This window comes from Gallinula chloropus (genome assembly GCF_964237585.1).
Source record: "Gallinula chloropus genome assembly, chromosome: 18".
NCBI lineage: Eukaryota > Metazoa > Chordata > Aves > Gruiformes > Rallidae > Gallinula > Gallinula chloropus.
Window position 1 is genome coordinate 11,959,324 of NC_140103.1, and position 17,801 is coordinate 11,977,124.

Sequence of the window (17,801 nt, forward strand, 5' to 3'; positions counted from 1 at the left end):
GGACCTCCCTCGGCGACCCCGTCGCAGCACCACAAAGTGCCTCGCCATAAACCCTGCTGCCAGGGCTGGGAAGCAGATAACGGGGTTGAAGTCCAACGTGCAGCAGGTCCTGGGGAGCAGATTCCAGCCCCGGGCTCACAGCGTGGCCTCCCCCCTGGCCCTGTGCTTCTCCCGGCTCTGTCCAGCCTCGCCACAGCCAGGAAGCCGAGATGGCCGGGCAGGCAGCGCCTTGCCTGCTGCTGCTGCTGGGTGAGCTCTCTGCCAACTGGGACGTGCTGGTGGGAGGGAAGGGGCTGCGGGGCTGCCTCGTCTGCTCTGTCCCTCCTGGGTGCGGGATCCCATGGGGATCACCGCTCCCTCCAGTGCCAGGGGGCTGAGCTGTTCTAGGGGGTCTGTGGCAGATGCACCCAGCAAAACCCTCTCCTGGGCTCTGCTGGCACAGGGCAGCCCCGTGTTTCCTGGGGCAAGTGAGTGCTGGGCTGGGTATCACTGGTGGCTTTGCTCAGCTTTGGGAGGAAAATGCCCAGATTTCCCTGTTTACCCCAAAACTGAGGCTGAGACTTGGAGCAGGGGTGTGAGACACCAGCCTGGAGGGTGAGCACCCCAGCACTGGAGGGCTCTGGCACCCTGAAGGGGTGTAGTAGTGGGGCTGGTGGTGGGAGATGGCAGAGGTGAAGATGGAGGTGGTGAGGGGTGCAGGGGCAGTGGTGGGGGGTGCTGGTCCAAGGGATGGTGGGGCTGAGAGCTCAGTGCTCCCCCTGGTAGGGTCTCAAACCAGGGGAATGTCACCTGTGTGCCCTCTGTCACCTGCTGTGGGCACCGTGCCCAGACGGTCACGGGGTTCTGGGCTCCATCATCTCTCCCACAGCACGGGCTGTCCTCGCCGGCGGGGCGCAGGGCGGCAGCAGGAGCAGCAGCAGCGCAGCTGAGCGGCTCTGCAACTTCTTCTGCGACTTAAGCGACTGCTCCGATGAGAACCAATGTGGTGGGTGCCTGCCACCCCCCCCACACCCATGTCCTGACCCCTTCCCCCCAGTCCCACCCCCAGGCCCTGCTCCGGGGGCAGGAGTAGGACACGGAGCTGTGGGTGCTGCGGGTCCCTGGGGTGGGTGTGAGTCCCTGGGGTGGTTCAGGCCCCTGGGGTGGGTTCAGGTCCCTGGGGTGGGCCCAGCCCTGCCCTGACACCCCATCCTCCTGCCCTCAGGGTACCTGCAGAGCTCGGCCGTGCTGGGCACCCCCTTCACCTGTGATTTCGAGTCAGGCGACTGCGGCTGGCGGGACGTGAGCACCTCAGCCTACAGATGGGTGCGGGGCCGGGCCAGCCTGGCCTCCTGGGGCACGGGGCTCCACTCTGACCACACCGTGGGCACTGACCTGGGTAAGCAGGACCCGCTGGGCCGGCGAGCAGGCTCCGGGCACCCACGGCACTGCACCTCTGGGCCGTAGGTGCCCCGAAGCTGGGGTGCCAGAAGACTCATCCCTGTAGGGTGCTGGGGAGTGAGCAGCCCCGTGGTGGGGCAGGAGCGGTGCTCTGGCTGTGGCTCCAGTGCCTCCCCACAGCGCTGCAGCCACCGCTCTGCTCTCTGCCAGGATGGTTCATGGTGACCGTGTTCCCCCCGGCGAAGACAAAGGCCACAGCCTGGCTCAGGTCACCAGTGATGCGGGAAGCAGCTGCCACCTGTGAGATCAGGGCCTGGTACCACCTCTCAGTCAGCGGTGAGGATGCCCACAGCGGGCACAGATGGGTCTTTGGGGCGCTGGGCACAGGGAAGCAGTGGGGAGGGACTGGGTCATCTTCTCCCCAGGACCTCGAGATTGGTTCTTGCCATCCCACACACCTCCTCCGTGCCCTGCAAACAGGGCTGGAGGGACCCTGTGCTCCCTACTCCAGTCCCCAGGGCTGAGGGGACTTGGTTTGTCCCTGTGGGTGCTCCTTGGTGCCCAGGACCGTGTTTTGGGGCGTTTCCACAGGAGTGAACGTGACAGAGCAGCCGGTGCTGCGCCTGGCCGTGGCACACGGCAGCGAGGTGGTGGAGCTGTGGCGGAGCCCTGAGCGTGTTGCTGAGGGCTGGCACCAGCTGGTTGCCTACCCAGGCCGGATCCCGGAGCAGTTCCAGGTGAGACAGGATCGTGCTGGTACTTGAGCACTATCCCTGTAAGCTGGGTCCAGAGGAGCCACGTGATGCAGCGGGGGCTGAGGACACCTGGGCACATCCTGCCATCCCTGTCCTCTCCTCGGCAGCTCCTCTTCTCCCTGGCGCAACCGCCCGCGTGCGGGGCAGAGCTGGCGCTCGACGACATCACCTTCAGCAGCTGTGGCCTGCAGAGTGAGTCCCACATCTGCTGGGATGGGGCAGAAGCTGGGATCCCTGGGGAAACCAGTTTGGGCTGGGGAACAATCCTGCTGCCTGCTGTGCCTCCCAGGCACCTTGCCCTGCCCAGAGCACAGCACGGGGCAGGGAACAAAAGCCTGGCCAGGGGAGGATGTGTGTGGGGGGGGGTCCAGCATGTGCCAGGGGCCCTGTGGGGCCAGCCATGTGTTGACAGCATGTTCCATCACCCCAGAGCCTGAGCAACAGGTCTGTGGGGCAGAGGAGAGTTCCTGCAGGCAGGGCTCCTGCCTGGCACAGCACCGCTTCTGCGATGGCACCGACGACTGCGGGGACGGCTCGGATGAGGACGCGACACAGTGCAGTGAGCATCCCTGGCCCTGGGGAGAGGGGCCTGCCCACAGCCCCCTGACCCCACAGACACACTGAGGGTCTGCCCTGGGGCTGTGGGGCTGGCAGGGTTCACCCCAACCGTGCTTCTGAGCAGTCAGAAGGGGAAAAATCACCCCAAGGGGTTGGAGGGGGGTGGCTCAACCCATTACAGGGGCCTCCCTGGGTCACTCTGCTCTCCCTCCCTCCCTGCAGAGTCCTTCACCTTCTGCTCCTTCGAGCAAGGTCTCTGCAGCTGGAAGGTGGAGGCTGGGCAGCCAGAGTGGAAGAGAAACACGAGCCTGAACCTGGGGACCGTGTATGGCATCCCCACCCGGGACCACAGCAGTAACAGCAGGACAGGTACATGGCTGGGCACCCACAGCCCAGGGGAGCCCCACTGCCCACTGTAGGTCCCTGGGACATCACTGACCCCAGGGCAGATGTGCCCCCCTGGCCTTTGGGGTAACACACACCTGGGTCCAGCCTGATGTTGTGCTGGGAAAACTCGGGACCACTCAGCCTCTTCCCGGTGTCTCTTGCAGGATTTTTCCTCCACGTGGGCAGCACCGTGGCCACAGGGGCTGGCAGCGTGGCTCAGCTCACTAGTCCCACTTTCCAGGCCACCAACTCCTGCTCTGTGAGTCAGAGCCAAGACCTTGCATCAGAGCCCGCTTGGGAATGGCTGGGGACCCACTTGTAGGGCTGGGGCTGCAGTTGGCCATGTGCAGTGGGCTTTGGGGGTGGTTTGGTGGCACCTCTGGTGCACATTGGGAGCTCTGAGCTGCTCCAGCCCCGTGTCTGTGAGCATCCTTGAGGTGGCAGCTGCACACCCCTGCCCTGAACCTTTGGTGCTCACTCACCCCTCTCCTCATCCCCAGCTCGTGCTCTACTACCACCTCCATGGTTCTGCCACCAGCAGCCTCAGCATCTCCTATGTGATGAACTCCAACAAGCACCTGGCAGTGGAGAGGAGAGGGGAGCTGGGCAGCTCCTGGGTCCGGGAGAGAGTGAAGTTCAATGTGACAGGGAGTTTCAAGGTTGGCACAGGCTGTGCTGGGGTGGGCTGGGCCACCTATGGGATGAGGGGCACAGGGTCACCTCTAGTATGCTCCCATGGGACCAGGGGTGGGGGTTGAACTGGGAACCAGACACCAGAGCTGAGCCTCCTTGTGCTGGCTTGTGGTACCCTCATGTCTCCAAATCCCCCTACCAGCCCCCCCACCCAGGCACCACCCCGCTGGGAAAGGGAATGGGGAGGTGTCTCCATCCACCCTGTGTCACCCCACGCCTTCCCACTGGCCTGTCCCCACAGACACCCACTCAACCCAGCCTCCTCCCAGCTGGCCGTGGAGAGCACCCCAATGGCAACCTAAGGGCACCCCAGTGGCACCCAGTGACACCCCAGACAGTGCCCCTGGGCAGTTGCAGGCCATGCCTACATGCAAGGGAAGCACCATCACCCCAAGCCCACCATGACTGTGCCAGCATCCCTCCCAGCTGCTGCATCACCCCTGATCCCACCCAGCCCCTTGCTGGGGGAAGCACGTGTTGCCTGGTCACAGGAGCTGGGTTCCCCGATCCCACAGCTCCTTGGTGTCCCCCACCCTGTCCTGCAGCATCACCCATCCCCTCCACGCTGTGTGAGCCCCTGTGCTGATGTGGTGGTGTGATGCTTCCCTGCAGGTGCTGATTGAGGGGGCGGCCGGTGGCACAGGGACCGTGGCCATTGATGACCTGATCCTGTCTCCAGGCTGTATCTCAGAGAAGGGTGAGCCAGAGGCACCCCTGCTCTGGTATGGGCAGTGGTCCCCTGGTGTCTTGTGCCCTTGGCACCACCCATAAAGGACCCACCACAGGCTCTGCCTGACTCTGCTCATCATGAGGACCATCCTGGGCACAGCACAGCAAACACTTGTCCCAGGGCCTGCAGCTTGGGTTACCTGGTGTCCTTGTGCCCCTCCATTCCCCTGTGCCAAACCCTCCTGCCTGACCCAACTGACATCACCCAGCAGCTGTCATCACCCCCCCAATTCATCCAGAGGCAGCAGACAGGGCAGAGACGGGGCTGGGAGAGGTGGAAGGCCCCGTGGGGGACCGTGCTGGAAGGGGGTGACACCAGTGACACTGCTGGCCCCACTCCAGCACCCATCTCCATCCTGGGGGGGTGTGTTTCCTCCTCAGAGACACCTTTGAGCACGCTGCCAGGCTGGGCAGGCGCCAGCCCCTGCACGGCTGAGGAGGTGGCCTGCGACAGCGGGGGCTGCGTCAGCGCCGCGCTGGCCTGTGACTTTGCCGACACCTGCGCCGACGGCTCCGACGAGAAGCGCTGTGGTGAGAGCACCCACCTCCCTGCTACTGGGGAACCCCCCCACCCTGGTCATGGGTGCCCACTGCGCAGGCCCTGGGCAGTGCTGAGCCCCAGGGGGGGCTGAGCCTGGCGTTTTGCAGGAGCCACCACCTTTGAGGAGGGCGCCGGGGGCTGGCACGACGTCAGCGTGGGACGGCTGCGCTGGGGCGTGCAGGGGGCCACCCAGCAGGGCACTGGCCTCACAGGTGAGGCTGTTTCCACTGCTGAGAAGATGCTCTTTGGTCCCCAGGACCACCCCTGTCTGGGGTGGCTGGGGATGATGCCCAAGCAGGGTGTTGGGCTGGGGGTGCTGCCAGGGATGTGGAGCCCCAGGCCCAACCTCTCAGAGTATTTCCTTGCCCAGGAGCTTTCCTGGCCCTCCAGGCTGGAGAGGGACAAATGGTGGCTGCTGCGAAGGCACGCACACCTCTGCTGGGCCCCTCTGGCCCAGCTTGTGCCATGGAGATGAGCTACCATATTCAAAGTGGTCCCCAAGGTACCGGTTCTGGGGTATCCTGTCTGTTCACTGCCTTCCTACCCATCCCTGGGGTGCCCTGCCCACTCCATGCCTATCCCTGGGGTGTCCTGCCTGCTCCCTGCCTATCCCTGGGGTGTCCTGCCTGCTCCCTGCCCATTCCCAAGGTGCCCTGCCTGCTCCCTGCCTATCCCTGGGGTGTCCTGCCTGCTCCCTGCCCATTGCAAGGTGCCCTGCCTGCTCCCTGCCCATCCCTGGGGTGTCCTGCCTGCTCCCTGCCCATTCCTGGGGTGCCCTGCCCCCTCCATGCCTATCCCTGGGGTGCCCTGCCCACTCCATTCCTATCCCGGGGTGCCCTGCCTGCTCCCTGCCCATCCCAGGGGTGCCCTGCCTGCTCCCTGCCCATCCCTGGGGTGCCCTGCCTGCTCCATGCCGATCCCAGGGGTGCCCTGCCCGCTCCCTGCCCATTCCCAAGGTGCCCTGCCTGCTCCCTGCCCATTCCCGGGGTGTTCTGCCTGCTCTTTGCTCAGCCCTGGTTCAGGGCAGACCCCCCACCCCTGCCTGCCTTTGATGCCCCTTCCAGCCCCACTGCCCTATCACAGCCAGGGTGTCCCAGTCCCTGGGGCTGGGTGGGTGCCAGTGCCCTGGGGGCTCCTGGGGGGGGGCAGCTGGGGGCTGCCAGTGCCTGCAGCTCCCACAGCACCTCTGTGCCCAGGTTTCCTCACCATCAGCATCGTGGATCACACGGCTGGCACCTCCCAGCTGGCCTGGCACACGGAGGGGGACAGCACCACGGCCGGGGCACACATCCGCATCCCGCTGGGGCAGAGGAGCCGTCCCTTCCAGGTGCACCCAGAGGCCAAGGGCCCAGGCTGCAGGGCAGGGTGGGTGCTGCTGGGCAGCCCTGGGGCTCACTGTCACTGCCATGTCACCTCCAGGTCGAGCTGCTGGGGCTGGTGGATCTGCAGGACGCGGAGAGCGCTGGCATCGACAACGTGACGTTCGTACAGTGCCACCCCAGCGTGGTGCCAGCGGAGGCCACGGGTACAGCCAGGGGCACGTGGGCTGGGAATGGGGCCACAGGCAGGAAGGGACCCCAGCCCCCCACCCACAGAGATGGGGGATGGTCCCATGGGGACTGCCCGCTGACGGCCATCGTGTCCATCGCCCAGGACAGGACCATGCTGGGGCTGGGGCTGAGTACACATCCTGCCCTGGGCCACCTGCGTGGGGTGAAGCCAGGGCGTGGGACAGGGGAGCAGAGGGGAGGGGACATTTTAGGGGCCTGTTTGCTTTTGGGGTGCTCCATCCCCATTCCCTCACTGTGGTCACCTCTCTGGCCAGAGCTGTCCTGCAACTTTGAGAGCAGCATGTGTGGCTGGTACCAGGATCTGTCCAGTGACTTCAGATGGGTCCGTGGCACCGGGCAGGGGCAGGGGTCCGACCATACCACCGGCTCAGGTAAGTGCCCTGTGCCCTCCAAGCAGCCCCTGGGGCAGCTCAGCCAGGGCAGCCTGGGGGCTCACACATCCCAAACTAGGGTGCAGGCGCAGCTCAGAGTCTCCTCCAGCTGTCCCCATGGCTCCAGCTGTCCCCAACCTCCACCTGTCCCCTCCTGACACTCAGGCTACTTCTTGGCTGTGGATCCCTCTGCGCAGGGCAGCCGTGGGCAGCGGGCTCAGCTCCTCACCTACCCCCAAGCACCCACCACCACCTCGCGCTGCCTGTCCTTCTGGTACCGCCTGGCTGGCCCACAGATCGGTACGCGGCCCCATCGCCTGCTCCTGGGGACACACCAGGGACAGTGGGTTCCCTGAGGGGTGCAGGGCAGCTGCTGACACCTCCCTCTGCCCAGGCACCCTGAGCCTCAAGCTGCTGCTGGAGGGAGGAGAAGAGACAGTGCTATGGACCCGGCGGGGGACTCAGGGCAGCGTGTGGCACCGGGGACGGGCAACGCTGCCAGCCACAGGCCAGCGGCAGCACCGGGTGAGCGCCGGGCACCCCCTGTGCCCCCGGCTGGCAGCAGGAATGGCGCAAAATGATGCTGATGTCTGGGTGGCAGGTGGCCTTCGAGGCCCTGCGGGACGGGTTCCTGGGGGACATGGCACTGGATGACCTGGCGCTGACGGCAGGGCCCTGCGGGGCTGAGCTCTCCTGCTCCTTCGAGGCAGACGCCTGCGGGCTGGCAGCCAGCGGGCAGCACACCTGGCTGCGGCAGAGCAACCGCACCGGCACCGTCGCTGGCCCCGTGGCCGACCACACCACCGGCACTGCCACAGGTACCCAGGCCACAGCGTGCTGGGGAGCTGGTAGAGCCCTGCTGCCTGCCTGCCTGTGTCCTGCCTGCCCTGCCCAGTATGTGCAGGGGGCACTGCTGTGTGGGGCTCCCCAGTCTCGGGGGGGGAGGGGGAGAATCCCCAGCTCCAGTGGTCCCTTGATGACCCCCGGCAGTGCTGGGTGAGAGTCGCAACAAGGGGCTTCTCTCCCCCACCAGGTTATTACATGGTGGTGGGCACAGGCAGGAGCTCCCTGCCTGCAGGCCAGGCAGCTGTCCTCACCTCCCAGCTCTACCAGCCCTCAGCATCCGCCCAGTGCCTCACCTTCTGGTACCAGCTGAGCGCCAGAACCCCAGGTGAGCACAGTGCCCACCCCCCAAAGCTCCCAGGGGCACCTCTAGGCAGGTGGGGTCCTGCACAGCACGGCCACTGACCCCCCCCCCCCTCCATGGTGGGTGCCCTGGGCAGGCTCCCTTGATGTCTTTGTGGAGCAGAGTGGGGTGCGGAGGAAGGTGATGGGCGTGAGCGCCATGGAGGGGGATGCCTGGCACCGCGGCCACATCACTGTCCAGCTGGATGAGGACTGGCAGGTGAGATGGGGTGCTGGGGACCTCCTGGCAGGGAGTGGGACAGGGTAGGCGGGTGACAAGAGAAGCATGTCAGCCACCAGCCTCAGTGCACTGTCCTGCCCACCCCTTCTGGCAGGTGGTATTTGAGGTGGTGGGAGCTGGGGGTGACCATGGGTACGTCGCGCTGGATGACCTGCACGTGTTGGATGGAGCCTGTCCTGAGCCAGGTGAGGCCCTGAGCCCACAGAGCCTACACCACAGGGGACACATGGCTGTGGGGCTTGGGACAACCTGTCCCATCCATCACAGCTCTTGTCCTGGCCCAAAGCTGGGGGCAGTGGGGAGGGTGCTGGGGGTTGCCCCCCCGGACACCCTATCTCCTGCCTGGCAGCACAGGGCAGCAGGTCTCTCCAGTACTGGGTTCATCACAGCCCCCCCTTTCCTCCCAGCATCCTGTGACTTCGAGCAGGACCTGTGTGGCTGGAGCAGCCCCTCAGACCCACTGCTGAACAGCTTCGCCTGGGGCTGGAAGAGCGGGGTGCCCCTTGCCAAATACCCTGGCCCTGAGCAGGATCACACCCGGGGCACAAAGGATGGTAGGAGACACCCATCCCTCCCTGGGCACCCTGGTACCCCTGGGGATGGATGGGGTCACTCGTGAATGTCCCCTCCCTCAGCACGTCCCGGGATGCCTGGCTCTGCAGCATCCCTGCCCCATCCTGAGTGATGGCTCAGTCCCAAAGGAGCAGGGCTGGGGGGTATCTGTGGGGTGGGCTGCAGAACTGGGGCACGTGCTGCACTCTGTCCCTGTTCACCCAGGTCACTACGTGCACTTTGACACGAGCATCCTGGGCCAGGGGGGCACGGCTGCCCGGCTGGAGAGCCAGCACCTGCCTGCTGCTGCTGACTCCTGCCTGCGGTTCTGGTACTACATGGACATCCCAGAGCACCTCTGTAAGTGCTGGGGAGCCTCATGAGCCCACACTGGGAGTGGGGAGTCTTGGTCAGGAGCTGCGAACCCCCCTCCTCACCCACAGGACCGCAGCTGCTCTGGTTCAGCTCTGGCTGGGCAGTGGGGTTGGCCCATCCCTGGGGGGGTGCTGCCATCCCAGGGGAGGGTGGTGTGGCTGGGGGGCGGTGGGTCTCAGGGGTCTGAGTGGCTGTTGATGCTGGGTGCCTGTTCCCCTCCGTGCTGCAGCCAGTGGGGAGCTGCGGGTGATGCTGCACAGCGCCGCAGGGCAGCGAACCGTGTGGAGCGCGGCCGGGCACCGGAGCTGGGGCTGGCAGGGCAGCGTGATACCAGTGCAGAGCCCCACCGAGTTCTGGGTGAGTGGGACCACCCTGGGGTGCAGGGTGCCTCCAGGGCTGCGGGGAGCCCTCCCCATGCAGCAACCCTCCTCCCCTCACAGATCAGCTTTGAGGTCACCACGCAGAGGTGGCCGATGGAGGGGACGGTGGCGGTGGATGACATCGTGTACAGTGCTGGGGGAGGCTGCTATTCCAGCCCGGAGCTGCCAGTGGAAGGTGTGGTCCTGGCTGTGACATGGGAACAGCTCAACCCAGACCCACTTCGGTGCTGGTGCTGAGGCTGGCACTGGAACCAGCTCTCTGGGGTAGTGGGTTGAGCCTGGCAGTGTGTCCTCTCCCCACAGAGAAACCCCCCAGGGGCTTCATTGCAGAGATCGTGCTCAGTCTCCTCCTGGTCATCATTGGCCTGGCTCTGCTGGTCGCTGTGGGCTGGTACTGGCTGAAGCGGCGAGGGCTGGCGAGCGGGACCCAGGCAGAGAGCAGAGCTCCCCAGGGCTTCGACAACATCACGTTCCGAGACGTAAGGAGGGGGGGTGAAGGGCTCTCCTTGTCCCCAGCCACACCAAACCAGCAAATCCCCCTGAGCCTGCAGTCTGCCAACACCTCAGGGAGGTGCAAAGGGCTCTGCTTCTTATCTGGCTGCCAGTGAACAAGTGACCCCCAGCTGTGGGAATGACCCACACAGGCAGTGGCTGCAGAAAGAGCTGAGGCTGCGATCTGCCCACCCAGAGCCCTGCAGAGCAAACAACTGCTCATCTTCCTCAGTCAGCAACTCAAACCCCAGCCAGGCAGCTTAACCTACAGTTTCCTTTGATGGGTTTGGTGTCACATAGTTCCCACAAAGCCATATGGCCTCGGGACTGACCCCCAAAGAGGATGTGGAGCCCCCCCTGGGCATGCTGGGGGGGTTGGTTGCTCTGCTGGGGTCACAGTGGGCCAGCACGTGGGTTCTCCCCTCTGCAGCCTGGAAGAAGTCTTTGTATTTTAAGTCAGACACAGCCTTGGCTCAGTGTAACCAGCTCCTCCTCCTTCACAGGACAAAGTCATTATATCTCCAGCGCAGCAAGAAGGGACTGAGGATTGAAAATGAGCCGGCTGGGGGTAACTGCCACTCACAGCCGGGAGGCACAAGCAGGGCAGAGCGTCCCTCCAGCACAGCCCCGCACTCCGCAGCCGCCTCTGGCTCCCAGCATCCCACACCAGGCAGCTGGAGCTGCCAGGGGCACCCCCCCCAGGGTGCCACCCCTCCCAGGGACGCGAGATGCCGCTGCCCCCACTACCTCTGTGTGCTCAGGAGAAGCACTGGTGGCTTTTTTTTTTGTAACATGAACTTTCTGCACCACGATGTAGTGATGTGCCCCTGCCCCGGCAGCAGGGTGTCCCTGTCCTTGTCTGAGCAGGGTCCTGGCTACAGAAGGGGGCAAACCACGCAGCCCTGGCCCCCTGGGGCTGGGCGAGTCAGCAGGGGCTGCATGGGGCATGAGGCTAGTGCTTCTGCAGGTTTTGGAGGGGGGGAAGCTTGGGGAGGTTGGTGGGGGAGATTGGGGAGGGGGGAGTGGGGAGAGGCAGCCAGGTGGGCAGGAAACAGAGAGGGGGGGACACCCTACCACACACTAAAAGGCAAAGGACAGCCATGGCCCTGCTGAATGGGCACCCACCCCCCCAGCACTGCCCACAAGCCTTTCACTGCCTCTTGGTAATTCACATTAACACAGCATTGGGAGAAGAAAAACATCCCCTCAGCCCTGGAAGGGCTCTGGGCCAGGGCAACCACACCTGAACACCAACACCACACAGACCCTGAGCAGCCCCTGGCCAAAGCCAGGGCAGGAGACCTGCCCCTTAGGGATCCTGCTTCTCCAGCAGCCTGAGCTCATCTAGAGGGGAGCAGGGTGGCCTGGTTTGTGCCCAAAGTGTTGCCCCCTCACCCCAGGGAGACAGCTCTCCCTCCCCATCCTGTCCCACACAGCCAAGCCCCATGCCCCCAGCTCAGCTCCACCAGGCAGTGCCTCACAGGCCCAGCCCCAGCAGAGCTGCCCCCTTGCTCCTCACACCCAGGAGCTGCAAGCAGGGCAGAGTGTCCCTCCACCCTGGCCTCACGCTCCAGCAGCTGCCTCTGGCTCTCAGCATCCCACACAGGGCAGCTGGAGCTGTGCTCCCCCCAGGGTGCCTCCCCAAAGAGGGACACGAGGTGCCTCAGCCCCCCAATACCTCCAAACAGGGCAGGGGTGCTCTGGCCTTGCAGCTGCCTGGCTGTGTGTGCACTCCTCCTGCTCTGTCAGCCCCCAGGCGCCGCTCACCTCCGCACAAGATGTAACGACAGCACTGATTTCATCCCTGGGCTGGCAGCCAAAGCTGCAGTCCTCACTGGCAGGGAAGGAGCAGAGAGCAGCTGGGAGGCTGTGGCACCAGCCCTCACCCTCAAAGCCAGAGGGAAGAGGGGGCTGCAGCTCTCTCACACCTCAACCATGGCAGCTGTGCTGGCCCTGTGCAAGTGAAGGGTATCAAACTTTATTATAGATCTCTTTAAAACAGGCTGGAAGGAACAAACAAACAAACAAAAACAAATGTTACTGTGATGCAGTGACTGAGTCATTTCAAATGCAGACACTGATCAACCCCCAAACTCTCCCAAATTATTTATATATATATTATATCCCACCCCTCCCCCAGATTGTTCCAATTAAACGTTCACATTTCAGACCACCCCCAGTGCCTTGACACCAGCTGCTTCTAAACACCAAGACACCCATGTTTTCTGGTAGCCAGGTGGGGGTGGGTTTGTGGGGGGGGTTATGGGGGGGGTTTTAGTTCCTCAATCTCTGGAAAGGAGGAAAAACAAAAAAAAAAATCAGGAAAATCGCTTCTTTAAGGTTGCCTTTTTACAGCAGGTACAGAGATTCAGCAGATTTCCCCCCTCCCCCCCCAAAAAAAAAGAAGCAAGTCTGAATCCCTCTTGTTCAGCTTGGCAATATGCAGAGAGACCCTGGTGGTTGAAGGAGAACCAGCCAGCCAGATCAGTCTGAGCACACTGATTTCGAGGCTTTGTTGTCATTTCCCTTTGGGGCCGGTTTCCAGAGGCTTTCCAATGTCCTTCCCACGCAGCTTCAGGCCTGCAGGAACACAGAGGAGATGGGAGCCATCAGCACTACCTCCAGCACTCACCCTGGAACTTTATTCCCTCAAGTTCCTGCTGTAAGGAAGAGAACATCCAAAGAAGCAAGCAGGGGAAAGCAGAGCCTGGGAGAATCCTCCTGTAGTCCCCTAGGAGCACCAAAGCTCCACTTCTTGCTGTGCACCAACTATTTGCCTAGAACAAGGGAACCTGAACCAGCCCAGGAGGGTAACAACAACACTAGTGGCTGCCAGAGGCTTTCCCAAGGACAATCAGGCTTCCTCAGGTCTCTGATTTGGGGGGGGGACAGCATGGAGGGGTGGTCCCCAGGGCACAGCCCCAGCATGAAGCCAAAGAACGTGGGAGAAGAGCGCTGAGTCCTGGCTTCTGTCAGCAGGCCTGAGTTTATCACAGCACAGCTTAATAACCTACAGCCAGCAGCAGCTCTGGATGCAGGAGACACAAGAAGCAGAACAAACCCTCCTTCCTGTGAGCCACCCAGAGCAGTGGGAGGCTCTTGTAACTTACCAATGGCTCTCTCGATCTTGCCCATCACCTGGTTATTGGGGATTGCTCTTCCTGATTCATAGTCAGCAATAACTTGTGGTTTTTCATTGATTTTCTAAAAAAGAAAAGAGAGGCTGTGTCTCAGCACCAACCCCCACAACTCACAGAGGTAAGAAACAGCCTCTAACTATGCCCAAAATGCTACCTCCAGTCCACCCCACCACCACCACCACCTCCCACCACTATGTGGGTGTCACATTTGATGGCATCACCCACCCTGGACAAGCCTCTACTGCCCTCAGCCTCCCAGGAGGAGCAGCAGGGCTACTAATCGCTGCTCCAGAAGCCAGCAGGGAGGTTCTGAATGGTACCTCAGGCCCAGATGGTGTCAGCAAACCTCACATGGGTGCTGAGCTGATGGGAGGAGGGAAAGAAAAAAAGCAAAGAAAGGCAAAAAAAGGCACCTCCTACCAGCTCCCCAAGCCCAGCAACGTGCTGTCTCCAAGCAGGTGCTCAAGGGCTGCACAGATAAACCCTTCCACTGTTTCCTCTACGTGTTCCTCACGTTGCCCAGAGGTCAGATATCAGAGATGTCACGTTCCCCAAGCTTCCAGCTCACCACACCATCCCACTGCAGCAGCCCACGAAGGGATGGGGGGGGGAAAAAAGCCCTTCCAAGGCACCCAAACCTGCCTGAGGAGAGCAGAGGCCAGCAGGCCCTGGGGCTGTACTCACTGTGGCCAAGTCCTTCTGCGTCATGCCCTTGCTCTGTCGGCCTTGCTGGATCACTTTGCCCACCTCCAGAGGAACTCTGTCATGGTGCAGCTCTTCTGTCTCCCTGTCGAGCTTGGCCGTGTTCTTTGTGATAAAGTGTTGTTTGTTTTGGCCTGCTGCCCCTATCATTCAAGGCAAGAACAAAAAAAAACAAACCAAACAAGGAGAAAGAAAACAAGGCTCAAGAGCTGTGCCAAACAGTGTCAAAGTGCTTTTTTTTTCTAAGTGCTCAGCTGCCTGGGATCCCAGGAAGCTTTCAAGATTTCAAACCTGCACTGATCTCTCAAACAGCTCCTGCCCACTGCAGGTCAGAGTTACCTTAATCCCCTCAGTGCTGATATCTGAACACAGGGCCCCTGGCTTTACCTCACAGCTGAGCTTCAGTCCAGGCAGGCAGGATTCTGCTGTTGCTTAGGGAATGACTATTCAAATGCCACTGCAGACACAGGTTTGCACTGGGATGTGGGGAGGCCAACGCTGGACCTTGCCCCTTGTTTACTCAGGTGTAAGGCAGCAGGAGTAAGTGGCTTGGACTAAATGCTCTGATGCCTTTTATAAGCAAACTCTAAGCCTGCTTTGCTCTACTGAAAGCCTGAGGTTCCAACCCATGCTCTTTGTTTATTCCCATCTGATTTCCAGCCCTGATGCCAGTTCGAATCCCCTCTCCTGGGGTGCTCAGTCTCCCCATGAAGCCGGCTAAGCCTTGTCTGACGATCACAGAACCGTGGGGCTGGAAGGGACCTCAGGAGACCACCGAGTCCAACCCCACAAGCAGGAGGGGAGGGAGGGAGGGTGGGGAGGTCGCCTCCTCCCTCGGCCCTGCGGTGGGGGAGCCGCAGGGTCCGCACCAGGCAGGAAACGGGCAGTTTCCAAAGGGCAGCGCCAGAGGAAGAGAAGCCGCCCTGGAAACGCGCCGGCTCCGCACCGCCTGAGGTACGAGACGCCAAACCCGGGGGAGGCTTTCAGGGTCCTGAGAGCCCCCGCGGACCGGATCCGCCCCCCCAACCCCGGCACGGCGGGGCCCTGGGGCTCAGCGCGGCCTATCAGCGCCTGCCCCCCCCCCCACCCCCCCCCACCTTCCAAGGCCTGGGCTCGGCGGGGCCGGGCCCGGCCGGGGCTCCCGCCGCACCCGCGGAATACCCACACTTCTTGGAGGTCTCCACGTCCTCGCCGCGCCGCTGGGCCGCCAGGATCGCCTGGGGAGAGCAAAGGTGCCGCGGTGAGCGCCCCGCCGCCCCCGTTACCACCGCCACCGCCCCCCCAGAGCCGCCCGAGCCGCCCTCCGAGCCGCCGGAGCCGCCCCCCGAGCCGCCCCGCCGCCCGCCGACCTGCTTGGACTTGGCCTGGGCCGCGCTGGGGCCCTTCTTGCGCAGCACCGTCACCGTGTCCCAGTCGCTCTCCGCCATGGCACCGGTACCGACCCCGCCCGCTGCTGCTGCTGCTGCCGCCGGGGGCCGCGCCCGCCGCTCGGGGCGCGCGGCCCAGCGCCCGCCCCTCTAAGGGGCGGTGCGCCCGCTGATAGGGCGGCGCTCACGCCCTTCAGGGAAAGGTGGTTTCTTATTCGCGGGGAGGTGAGCGATGGCAGGGGGCGGGGCCTGGGGAGGCTCAATGGGCTTCGAGGGGATAGCGAGCCGGGCGTGACGCGCTTGTTGGCAATAGGCAGGGAGAGCTGGCAATCCACGCCAGGCCGGAGGCGGGCCGAGCAGCGCCTGCACGCCTGCGAGAGGCTGCCGCCGCTGCCAATAACGCCGCGCCGAGGAGCGATTGGCTGAGCTGGCGGCGATGTCAGAAGCATTGACCAATAGCCGCGCCCGGCTGAGCGGGGCCGGGCCTTCCCCTCTAGGCCGCGTCCGCTCCCGTGGTGTCCCCGGGCCCCGCGGGGGGGGGGGCTGCGGCCGGGCCCGCCCCGTGCCCCGGGGTAGGGGGGGATTCCCGCTCCCCGCGGGGGTTTTCCGCAAGGTCCCTCCGGCCGCGCAGGAGCCCCGTGGCCCCGGCTCCCTGCGCGCCTCTGGAGCGGCGGCGTAGCGGGGCCCCCGCGCCCCCGGCTCGGTCTGTGCCGGGCCGCGGGGCGGGGGGGCGCGGCCTGGCCCTGCACGGCGGGCGCCACAGCCCCTCAGCCGCCCGGGCCCGAGCCGCTCCCGCCGTTCCTGAGGCGCGGGAGGGAGGCGGAGTGGGGGATGCGGGGCGGTGTCTGCCCGGGCCCTGCTTGCGGCCGGGCTCGGGGCGTCCTGAGCGGGCCGGGGGTTCCCCGGGCTGCGGCTTCCGTCAGCGCGGCGGCGCCCTGGGCGGGAACCGGGGGGAAGCGATTACGGGAGGCGGAAGTGGCACGTCGATGAGGTGCAAAACCGGCTCCTCCGCCGCGGTGGCCCGTCCGGAGCAGCCCCCGCTGCTTCCCGGTGCAGCACGTAGGGCAGTGCCGGCGGGTCCCGGGCGGTCTGTGCCCCCCTTCAGGGCACAGGGATGGGGGGTTCTGCCCCCGGGTTTCATCAGCCAGCCGAAGAATTGGGCAGCGCTGAGGGTTTCCTGGCTGCTTTCCCAAGAGGGCTGCGTCCAGGAGAAGGGACGGTGCAACGGGGCGAGCAGAGCAGTGCCCAGCCCCGGGGTGCAGCCCCGAAAAGGGATGCACCCCCCCCACCGCCACCCCCAGCACCGCAACCCCACAGTCACCCGTGCTCCCACTGGGAGCATCTCCCCTCAGCAGGTGCCCGTGCAGCCCATGGCCCCGCACGCAAAGCGCTGCTGCTGCCCTGAGCCCGTCTGTGCCCGCTGGGCTGGGGGGGACCTGCCTCGGGTGCCGTCCTCGCAGCCCGGGCTGGCTGGGAGAGGCTGGGTGGCTCCTTTGGTTGCGGCACCCAACCGGCTGTGCCCGGCTCTGCGCGGGGAGGGGAGGATTTCCCCGCCACGAGGTGAATTCCCCGCGGGCTGAGAACGAGAGCCCGTGGCTGGCCCCGGCCGGCACGGGAGACAGTAAAGCCCCGGACCCCCCCCACGCTGCCCTCATCGGGGGCTGGGGACCCCGAGTGAAAAACTCCTGCTGCCGCCGTGACCTTTTCCTTGGGCGAGTTCCCCTGCGAAAAGCACCTCGTGTGACCTCACTGCCGCGTGGGGAGCCGCGGCGTTCCCCCGCACCCCCCTTCCCCGGGGCAGCTTCTTCCTTCGCGTACACAGACACCGTCCTGCTGCCGCCGGGCTGCTCCAGGGTGCGTTGCCCTGGGGGGGTGGGCGACGCGGAGCGGCTATGGAGCTCTGCGTGCGGGTAAGTGGGGGCTCGGCGGTCCCCCAAAACGCCCCAAGGCGGCTTAAAAGCGTCTGCTGGGGGGCTGCTCACACGGGGGGTGAGGGGGGGGGGGGACACCCGTCCTCACAGGGTGGGACGGGGGGGGTGGGGGGGCGGTCAGGGTGCCCCCGGGCCGAGCGCCGGGTGGGCGAGAGGCTGCGTGAAGGGGTCCCGGAGGGGTCCGGGGGTGGGTCGAGCCGGCCGGGGGTTGCCGCTGGGGAGGGGTGAGAGCGGGCAGGCGGCGGGGAAGGGGGTGCGGGGGGTGGGTGGCGAGGGGGGGGGGGTACCGGGGGGCACAGGCGGGGGTGTCCGCGGGGATGGGATGGGATGGGATGGGATGGGATGGGATGGGATGGGATGGGATGGGGGGGGGGGGGAGGAGGAGGAGGGAGGGGGCAGCAGCCTCGCGCGCCGCCCCGCGCCCCGCCCCGCGCCCCGCCCCGCCCGTCAC

The 17,801-nt window shown here is 64.7% G+C and overlaps 2 protein-coding genes across 2 annotated transcripts; one reads left to right on the forward strand and one right to left on the reverse strand.

The window, feature by feature from the left end:
• Nucleotides 1-209: 209 nt before the first annotated feature.
• MAMDC4 (MAM domain containing 4) lies at nucleotides 210-11,048 on the forward strand (the record flags this gene model as incomplete). The annotated part of the gene is made up of 29 exons (XM_084272747.1): nucleotides 210-249; nucleotides 869-985; nucleotides 1,205-1,378; nucleotides 1,591-1,716; nucleotides 1,972-2,117; nucleotides 2,243-2,327; nucleotides 2,566-2,694; nucleotides 2,916-3,062; nucleotides 3,245-3,339; nucleotides 3,581-3,739; nucleotides 4,386-4,470; nucleotides 4,884-5,033; nucleotides 5,151-5,255; nucleotides 5,414-5,545; nucleotides 6,240-6,370; nucleotides 6,463-6,568; nucleotides 6,869-6,985; nucleotides 7,151-7,285; nucleotides 7,380-7,510; nucleotides 7,587-7,803; nucleotides 8,019-8,156; nucleotides 8,269-8,390; nucleotides 8,506-8,596; nucleotides 8,819-8,965; nucleotides 9,189-9,323; nucleotides 9,568-9,695; nucleotides 9,779-9,893; nucleotides 10,022-10,197; nucleotides 10,714-11,048. 29 exons carry the CDS (start codon nucleotides 210-212, stop codon nucleotides 10,759-10,761), a joined length of 3,627 nt encoding a protein of 1,208 aa, XP_084128873.1. The 3' UTR covers nucleotides 10,762-11,048.
• Nucleotides 11,049-12,166: 1,118 nt separating this feature from the next.
• On the reverse strand, nucleotides 12,167-15,550 carry EDF1 (endothelial differentiation related factor 1). Its single transcript, XM_084272509.1, has 5 exons — nucleotides 15,402-15,550; nucleotides 15,218-15,269; nucleotides 14,035-14,195; nucleotides 13,321-13,414; nucleotides 12,167-12,790 (listed from the first exon to the last, which is right to left on the reverse strand). The coding sequence occupies exons 1-5, from the start codon at nucleotides 15,477-15,479 to the stop codon at nucleotides 12,729-12,731; spliced, it is 447 nt and encodes a 148-aa protein (XP_084128635.1). The 5' UTR covers nucleotides 15,480-15,550; the 3' UTR covers nucleotides 12,167-12,728.
• Between the last annotated feature and the right edge of the window lie 2,251 nt (nucleotides 15,551-17,801).

Bases quoted from the DNA above. Each gene is read 5' to 3' on its own strand.
- EDF1 (XM_084272509.1), bottom strand. From the start codon at position 15,479: ATGGCGGAGAGCGACTGGGACACGGTGACGGTGCTGCGCAAGAAGGGC. The intron at 13,415-14,034 runs GTGAGTACAGCC...TTTCTTTTTTAG, and splicing joins CGCAGAAGGACTTGGCCACA to AAAATCAATGAAAAACCACA. The intron at 12,791-13,320 runs GTAAGTTACAAG...GTGTTCCTGCAG, and splicing joins CAAGATCGAGAGAGCCATTG to GCCTGAAGCTGCGTGGGAAG.